General features: G+C 34.1%; 4 protein-coding genes across 6 annotated transcripts; 1 reads left to right on the forward strand and 3 right to left on the reverse strand.

Annotated features, from left to right (window-relative positions):
- The first annotated feature begins 329 nt into the window (after positions 1-329).
- LOC105633052 (Calcium-dependent lipid-binding (CaLB domain) family protein) lies at positions 330-3,356 on the forward strand. The gene is made up of 2 exons (XM_012215567.4): positions 330-677; positions 1,801-3,356. Exon 2 carries the CDS (start codon positions 1,822-1,824, stop codon positions 3,112-3,114), a length of 1,293 nt encoding a protein of 430 aa, XP_012070957.1. The 5' UTR covers positions 330-677; positions 1,801-1,821; the 3' UTR covers positions 3,115-3,356.
- Positions 3,357-3,662: 306 nt separating this feature from the next.
- LOC105633053 (tornado 1) lies at positions 3,663-8,420 on the reverse strand. Its single transcript, XM_012215570.4, has 3 exons — positions 6,605-8,420; positions 5,286-6,529; positions 3,663-5,186 (listed from the first exon to the last, which is right to left on the reverse strand). The coding sequence occupies exons 1-3, from the start codon at positions 8,115-8,117 to the stop codon at positions 3,822-3,824; spliced, it is 4,122 nt and encodes a 1,373-aa protein (XP_012070960.1). The 5' UTR covers positions 8,118-8,420; the 3' UTR covers positions 3,663-3,821.
- A 4,432-nt stretch (positions 8,421-12,852) lies between these two features.
- On the reverse strand, positions 12,853-17,038 carry LOC105633054 (RNA-binding (RRM/RBD/RNP motifs) family protein). 3 transcript variants are annotated; one of them, XM_012215573.4, is made up of 5 exons: positions 16,694-17,038; positions 16,458-16,582; positions 15,942-16,169; positions 14,307-15,510; positions 12,853-13,536 (listed from the first exon to the last, which is right to left on the reverse strand). In XM_012215573.4, the coding sequence occupies exons 3-5, from the start codon at positions 16,161-16,163 to the stop codon at positions 13,523-13,525; spliced, it is 1,440 nt and encodes a 479-aa protein (XP_012070963.1). In that variant the 5' UTR covers positions 16,164-16,169; positions 16,458-16,582; positions 16,694-17,038; the 3' UTR covers positions 12,853-13,522. The 3 variants fall into 3 exon arrangements, with proteins under 3 accessions (XP_012070963.1, XP_012070961.3, XP_089580328.1); XM_012215571.4 differs by lacking the exons at positions 16,458-16,582; positions 16,694-17,038 and having other exon boundaries at positions 15,942-16,186; XM_089724202.1 differs by lacking the exons at positions 12,853-13,536; positions 16,458-16,582; positions 16,694-17,038 and having other exon boundaries at positions 14,179-15,510; positions 15,942-16,186.
- Positions 17,039-20,148: 3,110 nt separating this feature from the next.
- Positions 20,149-21,815, reverse strand: LOC105633286 (probably inactive receptor-like protein kinase At5g41680). Its single transcript, XM_012215857.3, has 2 exons — positions 21,011-21,815; positions 20,149-20,798 (listed from the first exon to the last, which is right to left on the reverse strand). Exons 1-2 carry the CDS (start codon positions 21,813-21,815, stop codon positions 20,149-20,151), a joined length of 1,455 nt encoding a protein of 484 aa, XP_012071247.1.
- Positions 21,816-23,769: the final 1,954 nt, after the last annotated feature.

The following is a 23,769-nucleotide window of genomic DNA, read 5'->3' on the forward strand; positions in this document are numbered from 1 at the left end:
ATAAAAATTATTTTTATAAAAAAAGAAGCAATATCAATATATATAAAATAAAACCAACAGACACCAATTATCGAATACCACGGGCGCAGCAGCTCCAGAAGAAGACAAACTGCGGGGTGGGAAAAATATATAAAGAAAAGATTTTGCAGGCTCAATGTTTTCAATGTCCCCACCTACAAAAACGCACAATTCTCTCTTCTCATTGGTCCTTTGGCTTGCCATTGCCCAGTCGCGTGGGGCGGTGTATCCCTAGTCTTCTATGAAGAAGTGAGACCCATCATCCTCCTTTGTTATCTTCTGTATATACAATTTATATACGTATGCATATTATAAATGGAAGGGAAAAAAAAAAAAAAAAAACCCCCCAAAACAGAGTATGAATTCATTTTATATGTAATATTTTACATACACAGGCTACCAGACAAATATCAGTACACATCTCTCTCTCTTTGATAGAAAGTACTCTTCTTATCTATTTTAGATTATTATCAGCAGATAGGTTGGATTTTATTCGCTTGCTCTTTCAGTTATTTTTTAAGCAGGTTTTCATTTGCTTGCTTTTAACAAGTTCAACAGCAAAAGCTTAAAAGAGTGAAAATTTCAAGAATTGGGTCTTGGCTAGATCTTGGATTAGAGGCACAGATTCTATACAAATCATTTTGACTTTGGTGACTAAGGCAAGTTTAACGAATACCATCTTTTGTTTTCTTGTCAATCTCTTTGTGGTTTCGAAATAATTGGTGAGTTCATTTCTTTATGCTTTTGAGGAGAATTTTAGTGGGTTTCTCTCTTTTTTTTTTAATTCTGAGTGATGAGCTTGGGTTGTTGTGCCGTCTTTGGCTTTTAGCACTTCCGTGTTTGTTTTACTGTTTTAGCGTTGAATTATGCTAGTTTTTTTTAGGGTGTTGTGAGATTTGAGGAGATTTTTCCTTTCTTTTTTTATTTTTGGGATTTTTTTTTTGAATTTTGTATTTTGATCTCGGTTAATTTGCTTTTTTGCTTTCCTTGTTTCACTCCTCTTGGATTCCGTTTCTATTCGGAAAAGTTTATAGCTTTATTGGAATCTGGTATTTTGGTATGGCTGTTTAGGTGTCTTTGCCTTTCTTCTTTTAAGTTTGTGCAGTCTGTGAGTGGTTTCACTGGAATAATCACTTTTGGGAGGATTTTGGCTTTTCTGCCTTCGGAAGTTTTTTATTACTTATGCTCTTCCTTTATTTTGGCTTGTAGGTTTGGTTAAGAGTTCAGGGTCTTGCCTGTAATTTGAGTTGGGAGTCGGGTTTTGTGGTTCGTAGTCTCTCATTGTTGTGGTTTTTGGGAATTTTTAGCCAAGGCTTGGCTTTGCTCTGGCTGTGTCCCAGGTTCCCTTCTGTTAGTTTTAAACTTGGGTTTGGGTTTTCATTGGAGTTTAAAGACAAATTTCCTAGATTACGAGAATTTTGTGCTACTCTTCAGCTCAAGCTTGCTTTCAGGTTGCTGCTCTTAGCTCAATCGTTGTGTTGGAGAGGCAAAAGGTTTCTTCATGCAATTTGGCTTTGAATCTTTATAATTATTTCAACTCAGTAAAAGCCTTGCATCTTCGTCTGTGGTTCATCTTGCTGGGGGTTTAAATCAATTAATTGCATAACGTTTTTAAGAATTATCTTCATTTTATTTGGAGTATCAAAGGTCTACCTTGTGATTTGGTTTGGAGAGTTGGTTGTTGGTTTTCGGCGTAAGGTTCAGAAGGTCATAATTCTTATAGTGCAGGTCTTCATCTGGATGACTTGATTTTTGATATAGATCTTTTTTGTGTTATGACAGGTCCATTTTCTGGGCGTGATTATGGATTCTCCACAATCTGTTGTATCACCATTCAAGACTTCCATTGTAACTGAGACAGAGAAGCAGAAATCTGATTATTCTGTTCCAAACTCTGGTGGTTTAACGAAAGGAATTGAGGTCCAGAAGAAGGCAGCAACGGTTGGTAATATGGAGGATTTCATTGGTACCCTTGAGGTCTATATACATCAGGCTAGGGATATTCATAACATATGCATTTACCACAAGCAAGATGTTTATGCTAAGTTTTGCCTCACTAGTGATCCTGACAATACAGTCTCCACTAAAATCATTAATGGTGGTGGGAGGAATCCAGTCTTCAATGACAGTCTCCGGCTGAATGTTAAGACTGTTGATTCCTCTCTTAAATGTGAGATATTCATGATGAGCAGGGTGAGGAATTATCTCGAGGATCAATTGTTGGGGTTTGCACTGGTGCCACTATCTGATGTTCTAATCAAGAATGGGAAGTTGGAGAAAGAGTTCTCTCTTTCTTCAACTGATTTATTCCATTCTCCGGCAGGGTTCGTTCAGTTATCTCTATCATACAGTGGAGTTTCACCTGATGTCCTGGCAATTCCTGCTATGCCTAATGCTTTAGCTACAGATGGAAATGTGCAAGACTCAGCAATACAGGAATCACTCCCCTGTGAATTTGAAAAGATTGAGTTCCCTGATCCAAAAATTGTGAACGAAAACCAAATGATGGTTTCAGAGTATTTTGGGATCCCATGCGCAAGTGTGGACTCTGAAAGCTCAGAGAGCTTGGTGACATCTGATTTAGAGAATCATGTTAGTTCAGAAATGGATTTTCATGTCACAGAAAGCTTCTCGGCTGCTACTGTTGATTCCATTCAAGCTCCTAAGCTTGATTCACCTCCAAGCAGCGTTTCAACCAATGGGGTTTCTTCTCCTTCTATCGCTGCAAGCTCCGATACCTCTGATGCTCCAGCTTCAAAACCAAACCAGGAGCAAGACTCAGCTGAAAAGGAGAAAAAGGGTGTGGAAGATGAAGACGGCGAGAGTGATTCATCTGGTAGGGCAAAAAGTGAGAAAATTGTAAAGCCTGTTATTACTATGAATATTGAACCAGAGCCAAATGTGGTTCAACAGGACATAGTAGACATGTACATGAAAAGCATGCAGCAATTCACGGAGTCATTGGCAAAGATGAAGCTTCCTTTGGACATTGATAGTGGACCAACCAGTTCAGGTAGTTCAACTTCTGATCAGAAAATTCAATCTTCAAAGAACAGTGGTTCCCGCGTGTTTTATGGGAGCAGGGCTTTCTTCTGAGCAGTAGTTCTACTGGGTCAGAGGAAAACACACAGGTGACTTTAGACTTTAGCAAGAAGACTAATACTAATGGTGAAGTGTAATAATGTATCAATGTAGTGTGATGTTTTCCTTTGTATGTTGAGATGTTTAGGTGACCACAAACGGAAAATCATGACTTTGTATGTGTTATTATCATCAGCTTTGTTCAGTAACAACTGATGTTAGTATAAATGGAAATTTCCCTTATTTATTCCTGCTTATTTTCAATTTTCAGACTCAATGATTATGTGATCAAATTTCATCTAATTATGGGCTAATAATGAATTTATTAATGGTCCCACACTCACATGGTTATTTTAAAGCCTTCATGATTTTGCTTTTCTATTTTTCAAATTGTTATAGCAAGACAAGAATCCATCTCCAAATACCTCTGATACTGCTAGTCTACATGTGCAATTCTGTGACTTATAACATATGCCTGAAGGTTTTACAGGAAAAGAAATTTCTTCTGAGCTCTACTGGGTGCCTGGCAAGTAGTAGTGTTCTTTTTAGTGTTTATTATGAGATTTTCAAAGAGGAGTTTTTGCTTCATAAAAGTTGAAGTAATTACAGCATATTTTATCTGACTAGAAATTGTTTAACTGGATATAAAAGAAAATGGCATACATAACAAAGAAAAGTATTAATGATAAACCCATGTTCATGCTCTTTGAGGCAGGACAGTTTCAAATGGGTGCTTCAATTATTTCATTTGCTCTCATGCTCATATGCCTCCTACAGATCCATGCAATCTGCCCGTCATCTCGGTATCTTACTCGCCATAATCCAAACTTCTCTGCAATATCCTTTCCAGTCGAGCACCTCCGTTCTCTTAAGTAATCCACCACCCATTGCTGTGCTGCTCTTTGATCTTGTTGAATGTCTCTTGAGCTTCTGTTCCGTCCCATAGCCACTGCACCCATGGCTCCAGCTGCAACTGCTCCTGCTGCACCATACATAAGGGAAGACCCAGTCAAATGAGCAACTTCCCTGCTCAAATCTGGTATCATTTCTCCCATTCCAACTGCCAAATGTGCTCCTATCTTAAGAGCCATAGTTACCAACTTCATGAAATTTTTCATGTGTGGAGCCAGACATTTCACTGTGTTGTTATCAACCTGCATCATTTCACAACCTATTTGATCTTCAACAACATGCATTTCTCGCCTGTATTCACATAGCATGTGCATCCGAAGTGCGGTCATGCCAGAGATTATGCTGGTGACTAATCTTCTCGAGTAGTTTTCTGTCCTAACAAAAAAGAACATGTTAGGCACCTTCCTCTCTTCCATTTGAATGGTGTAGTTCATAAGGTAGTTCATTTTGAGATGAAGTTCAAAGAGAAGTCTGTGCTCATAATATCTTAACCCTTGTATCTCTTGCTTCAAGTCTCTTATCTCTTGTTCAATAATCTTGAGTCGCTGCAGTACTTGGTCCACCCCCTTCGCAATTCCAGCAAAGCTAGGATCAACTTTGCCAAGTTCGTTAACTGCTTGATCAATTCCATCTGGATTTATTTCTGTTGGAATATCCAATTCCACAGCAAGATTATACAAGTCATGATATCTCCTGTGCAGTACTTCCCGGAAGTCATCATCTGATAGCAGGTCTCGAGCAAGATCAAATCCAGCTTTTAGAATAGGTCTGCCAGAATGCAAAACTTGATCCCAAGTATGCTGATAATCATACATGCCGTCTGCAGGAAGCGATAGCAACGCCTGTTTCAATTGCTGCACAGACACAACTTGTGTTTTCCTGTACCTGGGAGGTGTCAAGTTTTGCACGCATTCAGGCCTTATAATGCTTTCTGCCAAGGTAACACCGTGGCAGAGACTATGGATTGCTGGAATTATGAGCTGCTGAATAAGTCTTAGGGTTTCTGTCAAATTCTTGGTAGAGCAAGCAAGAACATCAATGTAGTATCCCAATTGTCCTCCAAGTTCTACTCTGATGTAGGTACCATTGATGTTTATCAAGATGAGGTATTTCTCAAGACTATAGGTTGCTCCATGCTGGTTCTTCAACGCCATGATTCTATTATGAAGATGAACCTGGGTTCAAAAACAATTAAAATTAATGAGTAAGAGTTACAAGATAATCCCGAATTTCATGGCATTTTCAGAAAGTACTAAAGCAAATACAAAGAGTACCTGCAAACGAGGAAAGAAGCCTGGTGTGAGAAACATATGGCTCGAGTCATCACACTCGAGATGCCTTCCTGCATAAAGGCAGTCAGGTTGACTTAACTGCCACCTCTGGGGCTTTCCTCTGCCTTCCTCAAGCATTGATGGAATCAATAGCAGAGAATTTGGATCAGATGGATCTTGTTCGTAGCACAGTTCTAGTTTCAGCATCATTTTCACAAGGTCACTGGCCTCTAAGTTCTCAAACACCTTTGAACCCATTCCAGGAATCTGACCCTGTAAACTTCCTCTTAGAATTTTCTCCAATTCTTTTCTGGTAATAAATCCATTATTCTCCATTGAGCTTTGCTTTTTCACGTCCAATTTTATTAGTTGGCTAAGCACTTCACCACAGAACCACTCACAGTCTAAGATTAAGAAGCCTAATTCATCGAAATATATCAATTCACCTGTATGATGAAGGCAACTAGAAACGGCCCTTCTCCTCATTTCCATCTTTTCTTTATTGTCTTGTCTAGAACGGATTCGCAATGGAGGAACCTTCGCTTGGCAAAGCTCACCAAATTCTTTCCACTTCATTGCTGGCTTGTTGTAGTTCTCAGAGCTCCAGTCTGATAAAATTTGAATTAGATCATTGCAAAGCTGATAAACTCGAGGCACTCTTTGGAGAATCGTCTTGCTTGTCTTTCGAAGATGATGAGTGAGTTTACTAATAGATGCAGATGATCTTGCGTCAACTGTGAATACAGTTTGATACAGGTCAACAAACCCTTGGAACTTGTCTCTTACTCTCTGTATTGAAGTCACTATGAGCTGCAAGTTTTGCGATGGTTGGTTGATTTTGTCGCAATGTGTGAGGACTATAGTTACATTTGGCAACATACATTGTTGAATAGCTTTTCTTGAGTTGGAAACTATGAATCTGAGCCAATATTGCAAGTCCTCTTCAATCTCTTCTGGCGTCTTTGGTTCTCGGTTGCTGGGTTTTCTGAACATACTTGATATGATCAAGAAGAATGATGCACTTCCATGCCCAGGAAACATAAGATCGTGAAGGGAATAAAACTCATGTTGGCCTGCAAGATTCCACATTGAAATCTTTGTATCTTCATCTCTGAAAGTCTTTATTTTCATTCCACTTGTTCTAACAGCTTGTTCAATTGGATTCACTAGAGTTCTCACTTGGTCAATGTACGAAAGCTTTGATGCAGAAAAATTTTGTGATATAGAGTTACAAAGTGTAGTCTTGCCTGCAAATAAGGATTAAAAAAAGGAGTTAGCATTTCAGTTAATATGTTTCTTAATTACTTTGCAGATATCTTTACCTGCATATTCTTGCCCACATAAAAATACCCTGCAACTCTTTGGCTCAGTAAGTGGCATGTCCTTAAGCAAATCCGTTTCTGCTTCTGGTTCAGTAGTCTTTCCATTCTGGCCTAATCTTTGATAAATTGCATCAGTCTTACCCGAATTCTGCAGCGGAGTTCTTGAAAGATCAATGTCTTCAATCCAAGGATTTACTTGCAACATCTCCATTATTGTCTTTAGTACTAATTCTCCTTGAACCCCTTTACAACCTTGGAAAGACAAACGCCTCAAACTTGCATTCTTTTCTAAGCTCCTGAAAATTTTTACAAAATCGTCTGGTCTCAAACTCTCATCATCACATATTCCCAGCTTGGTCACAGTTTCGTTAGATGTTATCATCTGTATAATTGCCGCGAGCCCATCTCTTCCAATCCTTGTTTTTCCTCCACCAAATGTCAAAAACTTAAGAGTAATATTAGCTTGGCATTGCAGAGCAGAGAACCTACTCAGAGGGCATAGCAAATGCTCTACACCTATCCCACTAAACCAGTTTCCATCAAGAAATAAGTTTTCCAAACTCCGATTCTTGAAAAGTCCAGCTGCAACATACACAACTCCCTTATCTTTAAGGCAAGTCTTCGCCAACCTAACCTCTTTAAGACTCCGATTCTGCTCCAAAACCCATCGAAACTCTTTGGCCCACCGTGATTTCAGCTTCACTCCACTCATGTCTAGTGACTTCACAGTTGTGTTCAATCCTAAAGAGCAAGCAACCCTACAAGAACCTGGAATGTCTAGTTTATAAATTCTAAGTGTACTATTTTCAGGCAAAAACTCCACTACCTTCGAACTTTTCTCTCCATTTTTTCCACTCCATACATGAACCTCCATTGTCCTATTTCTTGCTAAAACAGCTGATATAAGTGGAATTGCTGTTATATGTGAATCAAAAATTGTCAAAAGCTTTAAAGTTGAGTTTGTTTCAATCATCTTAGAAAGCTCTTCTGCCCCTTTTGATCCTATTGAGTCTTCCCATATCTGCAACTCATCCAAGCTCTCATTCACCTTCAGAGCAGCAGCTACAAGTCCAGCTCCAACAGAACCTATACATGATTCACAAAACATAATTTCTTTAATCACTGCATTCCTCTTCAAAACCTCACAAAGCTCAAACAAACATTCTTTATTGAATCTGTTCCGGCGAAAAACAAGCTGCTTGATGCTTGAGCTGTTCTGCATTAAAATTCCAAGAAACAGTATCTGTTCTAGTCCCCAGTCCACTCTGTAAAATTCAAGATTTGTTAAAGAAGATTGAGGTTTCTTGGCTATGCCTAAATCTGAAAGGATTTGGGAAAAGAAAGAAAGGTCGTTCTCAGAAATGTTGATGTTCAAAGAATTTTCTGTTTCTTGATAACATCCTGAAGCTGTTTGAGAAAGGTAAAAAGAAATGCATTGTAGATTTAGGGTTTCAGATCTTATGGCTTGTAGAAGCCATTGAAGATCTTTAAGGTTCTGGTTTGATGATGACATTGTTCTTTCTTGCTCTTACAAGTTACAAGAATAAAGCAGCTTTGTTTGCTTTACCTCAACATATTAGAAAAGGCAAAAAAAAAAAAAAAAAAAAAAAAAAGAAGTCACCTTATGCTATAAATTATTTATGTTTCAAGAAACTATTTCTTGATGTAATGGATACAGTACAAATTATTTTTTGTTTGTTGCTTTCTGGCCTTCTTGGTGGGGATAGACTGAATTCCGCGTTCTGTGTAAGATATTGACAATGGTGTGCATGAGAGAGAGAGAGAGAGAGAGAGAGAGAGAGAGAGGAAATCATATTCTCAACTTGTTTGGTAATAACTTCTCAAAAGCAAAGCTTGTTTTAAAGGTAATGAATAGCTTTATTAAAGGTTCAAGTTATTTTCAGCATTTGCACCGATTACATGCCATAAACCCATAATTTTGGATTTAAGGCATCGTTTGGCTCAAAACGGCCCACTTTCCGGGAAGTATAATTCCCGAAGTACATTTTCAAGAAAATTATTTTTCAGAAAATATAATTTGTGTGCGGTAGATATGCAAATCAACTTCTGAAAAGTGAATTGCTCTCAAATTACAAATTATAATGATATCCATAATATAAATTTGAGTGAATTTAGATAATAAGTTAAATTAGTAAATTTATTGCACTTAATTAGGGAGTGCAACTTTCTTATCCATACCTAAGGAAGTTACTTCCCATGTGTAAGGAAAGTTGAATGATCTACTTCTCACAAAATAGAATTGATAATACAAACCAAACACAAGCACGTCATGCACTTTCTGAAAAGTTACACTTCCCTGATATACTTACCCCAACTAAACATCACCTTTGTGTGTGTTTGCATTGTTGGAAAATATGGGAGGAATGAAAATTAAGAAGGAAAATAAAAAAATTTTCTTTGCTTCACTTGTTTTGGAACGGAGAAAATACGAGAGAAAAAAAATATGAAGGAAAAATAAATTTTTACATTATGTTAGTTATTATTGATGCATTCTATATGAATAAATTTTTTATAAACTGTCACTTAACATGTTATTAATTTTCTAATATTATAATTAATAAATTATATTTAAAATAATTTAATTTAGTAAATAAATAATGATAAATCTTTAATTTATTTCTAAAATAATCTATTTTGAAATTCATATACAAAATAACTAGATATATAATTAAAATCCACGAATTAAAAAATAATCATTTACATCATTAAAAAGCTATATAAATTATCATTTAATATAGTATGAATTCTCTAACATTATAATCAATTGATTAATTCAGTAAATAAACAAATATAAATTCAACTTATTTTTAAATAATTTATTTTATAATTAAAAAACAACTGTTCATATTATTAAAATCTATAAATTAAGTAATTTATTCATATCATTAAAAATTATATAAATTATTACTTAATATATTATTATTTTCCTAAAATTGCAATTAATTAATTATATTTAGCACAATCTAATTCAATAAAAAAAAATAATAAATTCAATTTATTTTCAACTAAATAAAAGCCAATTATTTTGAAATCTTATTTAGAGATGCTAGTAAAAATTTACTTGCTTTATTATATTAGTTTTCAATAACGTGTTTTATATATTATCTATACTTATTGTTCACGCTCGTGATTTAATATTTTTTAATAATAAATTTAAATTTAAATATGAGGATTCCTAATTGAATTTAGATATTAATCATTACTAATATTTATTTTCTTATTAAATTTTAATATTGAAATATTATTTTTTTACTTTTTAGTATTAGATACAAATATTAGCTATCATCATAATAGTTGAATTCCACTATTAATTTCTTAATGTTATAATTTAATGATAATATTGGGTTATAATTAAGTTCAAGTATTAGTTATTTTAATGTTTATTATAAAACATTAGTTCAAATATTAGTTCCTTAATAACGGTATTAGTTACGGAATAAGACCGTTTTTTAATTCAAAAGAACATCTTAATGGAAAAAAATAGTTTCAGATCTTGATGTTCAAATCATATCTTGTCCTGCCTAATATAAATATTTTAAAAAAAATCAAATTCTTATAAAATTTTAATATATAATCATTGTATTTTACAAAATCTAGTGTTTGAATGATAGTTTTTTATTTATATATAGTTTTACTACTTAAAATGAGATATTTTATGTTTAAAATGATCAATGACACTTTATTTTACTCGGTTGCAATTATAACATAACATAACAAGTTAATGAATTCTTGACCTAATAGTCAAATCAAAGATCATTTACATTCCGGTTTGGACCTCACTCTCACTTTCCTTTAATTTGTAACATTTTACACAAGTAATAGAAAAATATTGAAACAAAATATGTAAAATCAATCTACTGATCAAGAGTATTCAATTTCTTATTAAATTTCTGATTGTAATAAATAAATATTACAATCAAATATAGAAAAATCAATTTATAATTGACAGTTCGGATTCAAAAAAATCAACTATATTAATTAATTGTCCAAAATTTATCAGAAAAAAATATATTATATTTTTATAGAGAAAATAATCCATCAAATAGTGATAATTTTCTTTTTGAGAAGTGCAAAGTAAATATAACGCTTCGTTTATTTGTGGATAATAATTTATTTTTGTAAAATAATATTCACAACTTCTTTCTATTGTTTGATTAATATATTGAAAATTGGTTAAAAAATTTGTCTAACTTAGAGAGTATGTCATGGGAAAAATTAATTGTGCAGGTAATCATGGAGAGATTACCTTTTTGACCTTTAGCATTTAGGAAATCTCATATTCTTGTTTTTGCACTGGAAATTAGAAAGAAGAGGGAATCCTATAAAGCAGCACAAAATATTGAGCAAATGAACCTCTTTTCCTACTGGTGCAGAAAATACCACTAAGGCCACGTTTGGAGATTCTATTTATTTATGACATCAATTTAAAGTCTAAAAGAGAATTTCCAAACCTGTCTTAAGGATTTTACTAACTGAAAATAATTTTTTTTATTGATGCGATGATTAAGCAAAACAAAGTGGCTTTTGTTTTCCTATTTCATTGACCAAACACCTCCTTAATCCTAGGGATTTGCTGGCATCAGCTAACAAATGGGCCCAGTTTTGCATTGGTGAAGGTGTGCTGGGCCCATATGTCCCCATAGAAAGTCATCAATTGGAAAACTGAAATTTGTGGGACTACTGACCCTAAAAAGAAGAGGGAAACGAGCTTCTGATGATAAGATGGGCAGCCAATTTGCATTAAATTGACACAAAGAATAAAATATATAGAACTTTTCAAAAGGCATAACAGAACTTAGCTCATTTTGTTCCCCAAGTTCAAAGGATTGGGATTGGGCTTGGGCTTGGCCTCCAAATGGCCATTGGGTGCAATAATTAATTGGGGCCCATTGTAATGAGTTTGGGTCATGGTAGTTGCAAGATGGCAAATTGTTCACCATGATTAGGGTTACAGTTGAACCATGTCAATTCTTATATCATTATGTTAAATCTATATGTTCCTTGTATCCAACTCTAATCTAAGGTTACCCGAATATGCATAGCTATGGCAAAGAGCACTTGCGGAATTGATCAAATCCTCTACAATACAAACTCCTCCCTGAGGCCAGTCCATTTTCCTCTAAGGGTGAGCGAAGATTAATTAGATTTGTAAAACGTTAAAAAAGGACACGGACTTGCACATCTTGTGCAAGTAAAAAAAAAAAAAAAAAGTTCTCATGTTAACATACTAAAAACTAACCATTAATTAACATATAATTTATCTTTTCCCTTTAGTAAAATGTATATATATGATGAAATTATCTAATTTCATTTTTGTTAAAGCTTAGCTCAAACAATTAAGTTCATCTCATGCCCTAAACATAATCAAAATTTAGTGCTAAAAATTGTGTGGTCCAAAAGAGGAACAAGAGTTGCAAGCTAAACTTAAAAGATAGACCTAAGATTAATTCTTTCCTTCCCAACAGGATCCTAAAAGGATCAAACAGGTGAAGATTTACTGGCAGCCATTGTGCTAAAAGGGATCAAACTAAAAGAGGAAATAAAGCGTGGAGGAATATCTTTGAACAGGCCAGTTCCGGTTCGCAGCGTCCATGAACCCGAACCAAACTGGCTAGATCCAGCTAAATTCTGCCAGGAACAAGAAGAGCCACTTTTCCAACAAAAAAAGGGGATCTAGATTGAAACAGGGCAGTTTCCGGCGGTTCCAATTCGGAACTGGCCCTTGGCTACCCCAAGCATACAGAGCTCAAAGTTTTGTGCCTGTGTGTGACACAGAGAGTGGAGGAGAGAGAAGGATGAGGACCACATATAATAATGAATTTGTTTTGAGGTGCTTAGATAATGAAAGATCAAGTGAAAGTGATTTGAAAGTTGATGCAAAACATATCCTATTCTGTAGAGGTTTGGATAAGAGATGGATTGACCACACAGAATAGCCCAAAAGATCAGATATCGAATATCTAGCAGAAGATGGAAACCAATGATAGATACTACCAAAAAGGCTGTAAATGCAAAACTGTATACATGCTAAAACAAGCAAAAAAATCCAAAATTCGAGCATTTAGCGTTTATTACGACCTTAAAGCTAAGATGATCATAGCTAAATTACATTCAGAAGCAGACGATCTGTAAGATCAGTGCCTAACTAAAATAATGCAAGTATATATAGTCATAAAATCAAGATATATTAATATAAAAAGTGAGGAACAAGTTAATCCAAATATCACTAACAGCAATCACAAATGAAATCTAATATTCGACTAGGTAAGAGTAAACTTGTTTTGATACACTGTCCAATAAAAAATGAATAATATTTAGTAACTTATTTGCAGGGAACATAAAAGAGAATCCCTTGTAATGTTTCACACTAATAGATCAAACAGAACCTTGCATACAATCTGGTAAAGAGACAAATCCCAAATAAAGAGACGGAAAAATATTCGGACACCAACCAGCACCTTCTCCAGGCATTACTCAAAAAGAACAAATCAAAAAAATTAATACCCTATTTTTTTTTTTTTAAGTGTACTAACACTGGCTTGCCTCACCGGAGATGCACAACACATCTATTGGAACTGATCTTCCTGAGTATATATCCCGCAATCTGATTTTACACCTCACTCAAATGCCAAGAAAGGAACCTAAACTTTTGACTAATTAAAAGAAGTAAAAAAGAAAACGAAATTCAAATCTCAAACCTTACACAAAATCCTTGTAACTGCTTTCACTCTGATTGTGTATAATTCATATCAAGAACGTCCGTTAGCACTATAGATCAATTTCCTTATAAGCTCTATATATATTCAGGAGAGAGATGTATGAAATTCACAGCCCTACCCTGTTTATCCAGATTCCCTTCACCTAACGATTATCCTGTGACATCCAATAACAGATCTCCTAGGCAGCAATTCCTGAAGCATACACCAATTATAGAAGGATTAGGATAAAATTAGCATCACATGCTGATGATAGAAATTAACATTGAATCACCAGTAAAACAAAAATGCTTGGAAGAGGTAATTCATGAACAATTGTATAATTAGGGATGGATGTTATCTTTCATTGTATTTGAAAGTTGAAACTCAGGTTACCCACATGTGTCTATAGCAAACTAAGATGTGACCAGATGCAAACGCCGCATGAATAAATATTAGGCTGACTCGCAGTCAAATAGCATGATCACGGACATAATTTGAATTGTTAGAGAGCATAGATACTGAACTTCAGTTCAGCCAGAAGTGCTGCATATAATGAACAAACTAAAACAGTTAAACTTCCCCCTCTCTTCATAGTCAGGATATATATATCCGTTTAGTACTAGGGGCACCTAAATCCTTTTATACACTTTAAGGCAATAAAACACACTCCATCTAACATTTTTAACTTTGATGAACTATACTTATCCATATAGGAAGTATGCGATATTAATCCAAGGAATTGCTAGAATCATCCTTTCTTATTATGTGGGCCCCAAAGAGAACTTTCCAATGAATTAGTTGATATAGAAGAAAAGAGAAAAGCAATGACATGAAAGTATGCAATTTCCTTTCAAGTATCAAAATTTCCATGAATTATCATTCAACACAACTCCATGCAGATTCTTTAGTCTGTTAACTGTTGTTTATAATTTAAGGTAACTCGAAGAAAATTAAATAAGAATGAAGCTACAAAAAACTCTTACCTCTATTAGATTGCCTACTGGTAACACCATAACTTCCAATATAACCCTCAGAACTCTTAGTAGTAACATCTGAAGCTATATTGCCAAGCCCATAACCAAATGACCCAGAACCATCTAGTTCAGGAGTGCCAGACCGCCAAGTTGAATCACCATAAACTGAACCACTCCGGTACAAGTCCCCATAGGACCCTTCATACTCACCAGTTGATCCAGCAAATGATGAAGTTGGTGCTGCAACAGTGCCACTGTTTCTTCCATACCCTCCCCCTCCCAACCCATAGTTGCTATCACCACCACTGCCATAGCCCATGCTCCCACTGGTATAACCAGAAGCACTCCCTCCACCTTGAGCTGAAACATGAGGACCACCCCAGTTGGCTCCATTATTTCCAAATGAAACTCCAAAATTTCCATTTCCAGAACCCAAGAAAGCACCAGGGCTGGCAGGATTAGCAGCAGTATTAAGGCCCCCGTTTCCCCATACATTCCGAGTAGTTGGGCTTAAAACAGAATCGTTCCTTGCATTCCCCACGCCATAACCTATTGGAGTACTATACCTGCTTGAATTCCCGCTGTAATAGGGGCTTAACAACCGCCCATAACCCGGACTATTGCCAAAGTTAGAGCCCCCACCATAGTTTGGACTCAACCCTGGCTCTAAATTCATACCCATTCCATAACCTGTATTACCAAATGGAGGAAACCCACTTCGACCACTGGCAAGAGGACTAAACCTACTATCCATTCTCATTCCAAAACCACCAACTGAGCTCATATTATATCCCTGAGCATATGCATTAAGGAAGTTGTTGGTCCTACTTAAACCATAGTTATATCCAATCAGGGGGCTCCGATTAGGTCCTGGGGATAACTCCTTTGGGACTGCCCTCTTTACCTCAACCATTTTACCATTCAGTTCGTGAAAGGTCTTATGTAGAACTCTGTCCACTGCATCCTCTGAATCATAAGTAATGAAGCCAAAGCCTCTTGGCCTCTGTGTGTTGTGATCATACATCACAACAACATCATTAATATTGCCAAACTGCTCGAAGTACTTCTTAAAGTCACTGTCTGTAACTGTGGAAGCCAAACCTCCAACAAAAATCTTTTTGGTGCGTCCAGGGCCTGGAGAACCATGAATGTTGCTAGTGTTTCTATTCAAAATGTGCTGATCATCCCTAGGAACAGCCTTCTTTGCTTCAACCTGAAAATTGAGAATACAGCAATAAAAACAAAGCAACTACATGGCATTTCCAGCTACAAATGAACAATGAGGATCAAATTCTACCAAAACCAAACCAAGTTATATTGTATAAAATATTTCAAATTCAGCAACTTGCACTAGAGAGCAGGATTATGATTCCAATCTAAGAAGTCAAAATTCAGAGCAGATGAGAATGTCTCTAAGCTAAAAGTTCAAACATTTCATAATAATTTGCAACTCATTCAAATAAGCAATGTATTAAGATTCTACTATCAATAGGTGAAATTTAAAGCTGAAGACATAGCTAATCTATAACTTATAGATTTAGATATTTTACTAACTTCAAAACTAAACTAAGTCTAAACAAGAAAGTCAGCATCAGACAAGAAAATTCACAATGCATATAAGATGTTTGCAATCAAGCTACTCACTGTGCGTCCATCAATCATGTGCTTGTCCATAATGACCCTCTCTGCAACAGCAGGATCCGCAAAAACCACAAAACCAAAGCCACGGGCACGGCCTGTAGTTCGATCTCTCATGATCACTGCCTCCACCACTTCCCCATACTTGCTAAAATATTCCTTAAGACGTTCCTCATCAGTGTCCCAGGAAATCCCACCAATGAAGAGCTTACCAAGATCTGATTCCATCTTTTTCTGCAAATCACCCATTACCATCAAACTGTCACGTCAATAATCAACATAAATCCCAAAATACAAAACAACTTCAAAAATTGACATTTAAATCAACAAAATTCGCAAGTCAATCAAGAATCTAATTATCAAACCAACATATGTAGCTTCGTAGTTATTAAACCAACCAAAATGAAACACAATTTGTATTGCTAATGGGTACTTGATTCCCAAAAAAAACGAAAATCCACAATTTCTTGCAAAAGAAAAAGTAAACAAACAGATCATATTGTAAATAATAGTGAAACATACCTTATATGATAACAAAGATAGAATCTGATTGGTGCCCAATCAAAAAAACCAAAGTGGGTATTTGTTAAATCCAATCTGGGATCATCTGATGCTTTTAGCACCAATCAGAACTCAACACACGATTCCTGATTATCCAAACAATGAAAATTAAGCATAGAATTGATGCAGATCAAGACCCAGAAAATGTTTGACAAAGATCAAGACAAAAGGGTAGAGCAAAAGATAGAGACTTTTACCATTTTGGAGAGGACCCAACGGGAAATTCAAAGAAACTAAGATCTAAGAAGAAGGATTTTAGAAATGTAAACAGAGGAAGAGGTGCTCATGCTTTCTGTTTCTCTGTGTCTATAGGAGAGGCTTTTATCTATGTCCCTCTCTCTGTTCTTTTTTATCTTTTCTTGGTTATTCCACTCCTCTTAATTAAATTTAAAAAAAAATGGAATTTGTAGCTGGTAAGTTGTGTGTGTGAGAAAGAGAGAGAAAGAGAATATATAAATAGAAAGAATGAGAGAGATTGGCAATCCTCTGGTGTAAGAATATTTGGAGGAGCCTAAAGGCTGATGAGAAAGAGATGATGATCTTCTCTTTTAAAAATTTGGAAATATTTCAAATTTATATATTATAATATGCTTTTTTTTTTATTTCATTTATCTACAATTGTAATAACAATTCATTAGGGTGTATTAAAGGATGGTTGAAAATATTTTACACTATTCTTTGCTTGAATCACATGTTAGAATCACTTGCAACTTTTATATTTTTCTTTTATGTGGATTGGCAAAGTGATTCAAAATACTTTTCTTTAGATTTATTTTAAAAATTCATTAGTTGATTAAAAAAATTATCTTAAAAATGTGGCCAGAACTTTAACTTCATATTGATATATTAATAATAATTCTTCAAAAAATATATATAAATATTTTTTTTTTTGTCTCGAAAAAAATTCAATATTTATTAAATATTTTGATGTTAATTTTCAAATCATAATTTCTCCTTGAGTCCCATTAGAAAAAAAAAATTATATTTTCATATGATGATGCAGAATTATCCTCATTTAGCTTTGCTCATTTGGTTATTTGATATAATATTGATTAATTTCATCACATGAAATTTGGTATGATATTGATTAATTTCATTACATGAAACTCATAACTATAAAACAAAAACTCCTCTCAATAGTGAGAGGTCTTCTCACTTAAGTGAGAAGCAGATGTTTTGAGTTCGAGTTCTTTCGATCACAAATTTACTATTTTAATGAGTTTAGGGGAATAATTACCCTTATTATGTAACCCGCAATATTATTTCAGCAAATCGAATCTGTCAATGAATAATAATAATAATAATCATAATAATAATAATAAAACTACTCCCAATAGGGGGTTAAAACTAAGTTCATTGTTGAACTTTTACGGGATCTATATTTTAGTCACAAATTCAATACTTTTGTTGCCAATAATTGATTTTTTTTTTTTTCTACTTGAAATTCACCTATGATTTTATTTTATTGATAAATACCAAAATCAAGGTAATACAAGAGGTAGATTCCTGCCAATTGCAAAATAATACTAGTCTAATAAATAACAAAACAAATCAATTTAGATTAATTGTTACTAGTAAAAATTATTATTATATAATTGCAAATGAGTTTTGATAAGTGATGATTTGTGTAATATAAATTGACTTGCAATTGTTTTTTTTTTCCTTATTCTTCATATTTATTATATTCTTTTTTTCATAAGGTATTTATTATACATTATTTATTATTAATGTTTTGTGGTTTGCCTATTGGGTTGGATTGAGAATGACAAATGGGCTGTTTGAATGAGATTAATTGCCTCCTTTAAGTTATTGTTGAAGCATCATGTCACCTATTATTAATGAGTGTTTATGCACTTAAGAATTAGGTGCTACTTAAAAATGTAATGAAAGACAAAGCTATATAATTAGGGTTTTCTAAAACTTGAATAATTAGGCATAAACCAAAGCAACCTCTTAAAATGGGAGAAAAAAAAAATGAAAATGATAATGTAGATTGTAAGACAAGAAAAAAAAAAAAAAGGGGACAAAATTGAAGATTAGGGATGCAAGTATCTCATAGGTGAGGTTTATAGTGTATTTTTGCAATACTATACTTATGCTATACATAAGAAACTTACATATATCTAATGGGTAACACTTTAGTAGGTAAGATTTGAAATCCCATGGGAAAATCTCAAGTTCACACACATATACATATGTATATATGTGTGTGTATATTGTGAATTTGATTATATATATATATATATATGAATTAAGGTGGAAGTATTTATAGATAAATTATAAAAAGTTAGGTAGAAAGAGTAATTTATAAAGAAAGGGGAGACACCCTAATAGATAATTCACTTACACTATTTTTTAGAAAAATTATTGAAAAATTATTACATGGGAAGTATAGTATATGCAAATAAGAGAATGTCAATTTAATCATGCAACAAAAATTGTATGGTACACACAAATAGTTTACTGAAACATCAAATGAACTACATAATAACACAAATACAAACAAGATCCTTCATAGTTTTTGATTGCCAATGTCAAAAAGGATTTTTCTTTTCATATATATTAAAGAACATAAGTTTATTTTTGGCATTGTTAATGAATATTATAGTTGTTTGTATCTTATATATTATCAAGCTATAAATTTAGGATTTGTTTTCTTTTTCCCTTAAAATAATAACAATAAGATAAAGTGATGCAACCTTTTTGAGACCTTAATGACCGCAATGGTTGGGATGAAACCTTAATTGAGGTTTAAGTAGTTCTATATTACTCCATATAGGATTAACAATCAAGCATGAAAGGGAGTGATTAATCTAAAAATGATGGTAATTAAGTGCATGTAACAAGAAATAATTGACAACATTTTAGTGATTGGACCACAACCTTGTCTCAAAAAATTGAAGTTTATTAGTCAAAATCCAAATATATATATGTGTAGTGTAGTTGGGTAGCTAGGGTTAGATAACTTGTTCTAGTATTGGTATTGTGTATTTTTATGTAATGGGCATTGAAGGGCATCTTGGTTGGTAGATGAAGAAATGTTCACTTGGGGCACTATTCTAATTTCTAAGCAACTATATATATTATTAAAGGGTGTGTTTGCTTGTTGAATTGTCACACTTAAGAGTTCACAAATGTCTAAGATTGTCCTTCAATAATGTGAAATGAGTCCTTACTTTCTTAGCCCTAGACACTGAAATTTTTATCAAGGTTCACTGTGATCTCATTAGGGTAGGCCTAGATAAGGAAGGATGGGAAAGAGGTAGAAAAAGTCTTGATATGTGTTAACTTTTTATAGGGACTTTTTGTTTGTGACATCAAAAAATTATTCTAATTAATTATCTTATTTAAAAAGGTTTAAGTGTACTGTACATGGACCAAACCCTAATTCCCTTTTTTTGTTTAAGATATCCTTAGATGGATGAAAACACTTAGATTTAACGTAAAAATCATAAAAAAAAGGGCATAAAAATCATATCTTGAGTTATTATTAATTGATATTACTAAGCAACAGAAGACAAGAAGACATTAAGAATTCCAGTTTGGCTTCTACCCTTTGTTCAAGACTCACAATGACTAGTAATTTATTAGAATTGAGCGCTTAAAAAAGAAAGATATTAATCTTTTACAAAAAAAAAAGTACATTAGTACATCAATAATTTGAGCCTGGAGTATCCCAGGTTTCAGGTATGACAGTGTGAAGCAAACAGCAATCTTGTGGGGTAGATTCTATTGAAGCCATAGATGAAATAGAAATGTCATCATGTACATTTACTACTTCTTCTATCTTTTCCATCACTTCTGCCATTGTAGGTCTATCTTCAGGCAAATTTGATACACACTTCAGGGCAATATTTAGCAAAGGAAATGCATATTCTCTTCCTGCATTGTTAACTTCTTTATCAAAAACTTCTCCAGTCCATTCTTCTCTTACCATAGATCTTACCCATTTAGGCAGGTCTATTCCACTGTTTTCTACTGCTTTTCCTGTTAGTAGCTCGAGTAGAATTATTCCAAAGCTAAACACGTCTGCTTGTTCTGATAAGGTCTTCTCAGGTGCTGTATAACCATTTGAGGGAAATAAAGAAGCTTTCTTGGGGTCTAGAATTCTTGTAAACCCATATTCACTTATTAGAGGTTCTTCATTTTCATTTAACAGGATGTTCGAAGACTTCAGGTTTCCATGTGGGATGGTCTCAGGATTTCGAGAATTCTGATATATGAAGTCTAAGCCTCTTGCAATGCCAATTGCTATACATAGCCTAAGTTTCCATGGAAACACCTTCTTGCCTTCAATGTGATCTGCAGATTATCAATAAACAATTGAAGTTGGTGAGAAGGTAAAACATTTAAACAGGATCAATTAATTCTAAGGAACTCATTTGTTTAGCATCGTTTTTTGAGTTGCAGTTGAGAAAAGCATTACATGGGAATGACAATTTAATATCATTAGAAGTTGTTTTCAGATGTTTGTGCAATAAGAGCTTCAAAAAAGCAGATTCTCATTAACTTACCCTCTAGCAGATTTAGCAGACTTCCATTGTTTTGGTACTTGTATATTAAAAGTTTTTCTTCACTTGTAGAATTGTAGCCAACTAGGGGTAAAATGTTCGGATGCTTCAACTTTCCTATCTGCCTCATTATTTTGCTGAACTCTGAGAACGATACTTGTAGCTTCTTCAATCTCCTGACAGCATAGATAGAATTATTCTTAAGTATTACCTTGTAAAGGCTACTATAGAGGGTCTGGCTCTGTAAATCAGCTGTGGCTTCAAAGAGATCATCCAATTTAAAAGTTTCTTCCTCTTCAACAAAGAACACAAGTTCGGATCGCCCTTCTTCAGGCTTTAGGACTTCTTCAATAAGCGCAGGTGGAGGATTATTTTCCTGAGGAGAATGTGCTAATGATTTCAGGATCTCCTGCTCTTTAGCCTCTTTATTAACGTTCACAGTTACAAAGTAGATGACAACAAAGAACAAGATTATACAAACAATGCCAAGAATATACGGTAGCCAATCTACAAGTTGCTTGTCCCACTTTTTTTTGTCTGAACCAGGCTCATTACTAGTTGGGGGCTGCAATTGTTCATCAGAACTCGAGCTGCTATCATTCATAACCTCAGAATCCACAGCTTGTAACAGTTTCCGATGATTATATATCTGAACTGCACTTGCTTTCAAGGAATGGTTGTCTTGATTGTTAGAGACGTACAAGTTTTGGATATGCTTCAACTCACCTCCTAAACATGCTGTGATCAGGAGAAACACCGAAATGCATATCAGTGCCTTCAGGAAAAGACTGAACTTCTTGCTCCGCATTTTGGTATAATCTAGTTTCTTTAGTGGAACATCAGAAATAGGATTAATTATGATTAATGTAGATGATTTGGATCAAATGGTTTTTTTTGCTAAGTCCATTGGAAATTTGGAATGATGCTAAGAAACAGAATTCACACTACAGTGTGTGTGACCCCTTTATGGTTCATCAGAAGCAGACATTCTTTCATAGTTTCCAAAGTTTTACCTGCTTATTCATTATTGACATAACCAATGTTCTACTTCGTTATCTTCAATATGCTATAAACTTAAAAGCATCATTCCAGGCTCATATATAAACTAATCTCGAAAAAGACAGTACTAATCCATTATCAGTTTTAAGGTTTTGAACCTAACTGCAATGTTTCACTACTGATAACAGTTTAACGTTAAGCATCCGAACCATAAGTTTAACCTGTATGATAACAGTAACTTTATCATCAATAAGAAATGCAGAAAGGTTTTGGAGAAACCAATATACCGATTTTGGAACTTCTGAGATGAAAAATTGGCATTTTCAATGCTGCCATCTGATCATTGTACGCTATTTCGACAAGGAAAATTGGAAAAAAAAAAAGAACTAATTGTGTTGATAAAATCAAGTGGGAAATGGACATTAGTAGAAGGCATATGGTTGGTGAAGCAATTTCAATGAAGTATGCAGGAAAATCAGCATTTCCTATGATATATGATTTTATATTTTTCTGTATCTCAATGAAATTAACATATTTTTCACATTTAGGAAAGAAGAAACTTAACTGATAAAACTATTTTAATAATCTAGCAAAAAATTCAGACTTTTTGCTATAGTAATTAGATTACAAAAAATCTTATGCTCCATCTAAATTGAATTCTGCAAATTATCAGGTCTGTACCAATTTTTCTGCTGCAAAATATCTTTCTGTATGAATATTCAGCCACTATCTTTAAAAATAGATAAATATATAGAACATGTAGAGGTTTCATCATGTAAAACCAATATGATTAATATGTTACGGTTCCTCAATTATCAGGTGTGTACAGTTTGGAAGCTGAAACCTAAACAATATGGAAATTGAGAAGAAGGAAAATTAGGAAAGATTTGTTGGGAAATCTTGAACTTTTCAAATTTTAGTTGGAAATTTAGAATCTTGACTTATTTGCTATTTTTGAAGGTCCTGAATTATAAGCAGGCAGCCAGATCAAGCCAAAAATTTATCAACTTGTCTTCTGATTTTTCTTCCTTGATCAGATCCAAACCAACTTCCATACAATAAATAAATAAAGGAAAAACGTGTTTACAAGTTTATAACTACCACCACCACCAATATTTTATTTAGTTTATTATCGCGAAGCCACCATCTTTCTACTGGATTATTAATTGAGGCTCCATAAATTATAAGATCATCTAAAGAATGTTTGATTATAAGCATTGAAAAATAATTTTTGATATATATATATATATATGCACACACACATACTCCTTATACCCAATGTGAATTAAGAGAATAAAATGGGAAAAAAAATGCATCAGATGCCTCGAACTAGTAAATTTTATTAACAAAATATGCACATTCCAAAGTTTTTTTATATTATATATATAGATATGGTTGTGTCAACCATCCATTTTCAGAGCTTCTTCACCCTCCTTTTACTATTATAAAAAAGATTCCAATATTTTTTAAAACCCACTAACAATGCACGAAGTTTGATGATAAATTCTGCAACCCTTTTAGAAATGGAAGCCCAATTGGAAAATAACTATTGATTCCTAACAACTTGTGTGACATAAAAAACAAGAAGGTTTCTTTGTCAACCCCACTTACTATGACCGGCTCTGTGCCATTACAGCTGCTCTACAAAGTTTGAAAGGTCATTTGCTTGTGGGTCACAATCTCTACAGCCAAAACATCTTCCATTACCTTTTACTGTTCAAATTAAAGCTTCTTCAACCATTTGACTTGCCTTTATTTAACCC

This window comes from Jatropha curcas, chromosome 7, assembly GCF_041381405.1.
Source record: "Jatropha curcas cultivar XTBG-Jc1 chromosome 7, XTBG_Jcur_1.0, whole genome shotgun sequence".
NCBI lineage: Eukaryota > Viridiplantae > Streptophyta > Magnoliopsida > Malpighiales > Euphorbiaceae > Jatropha > Jatropha curcas.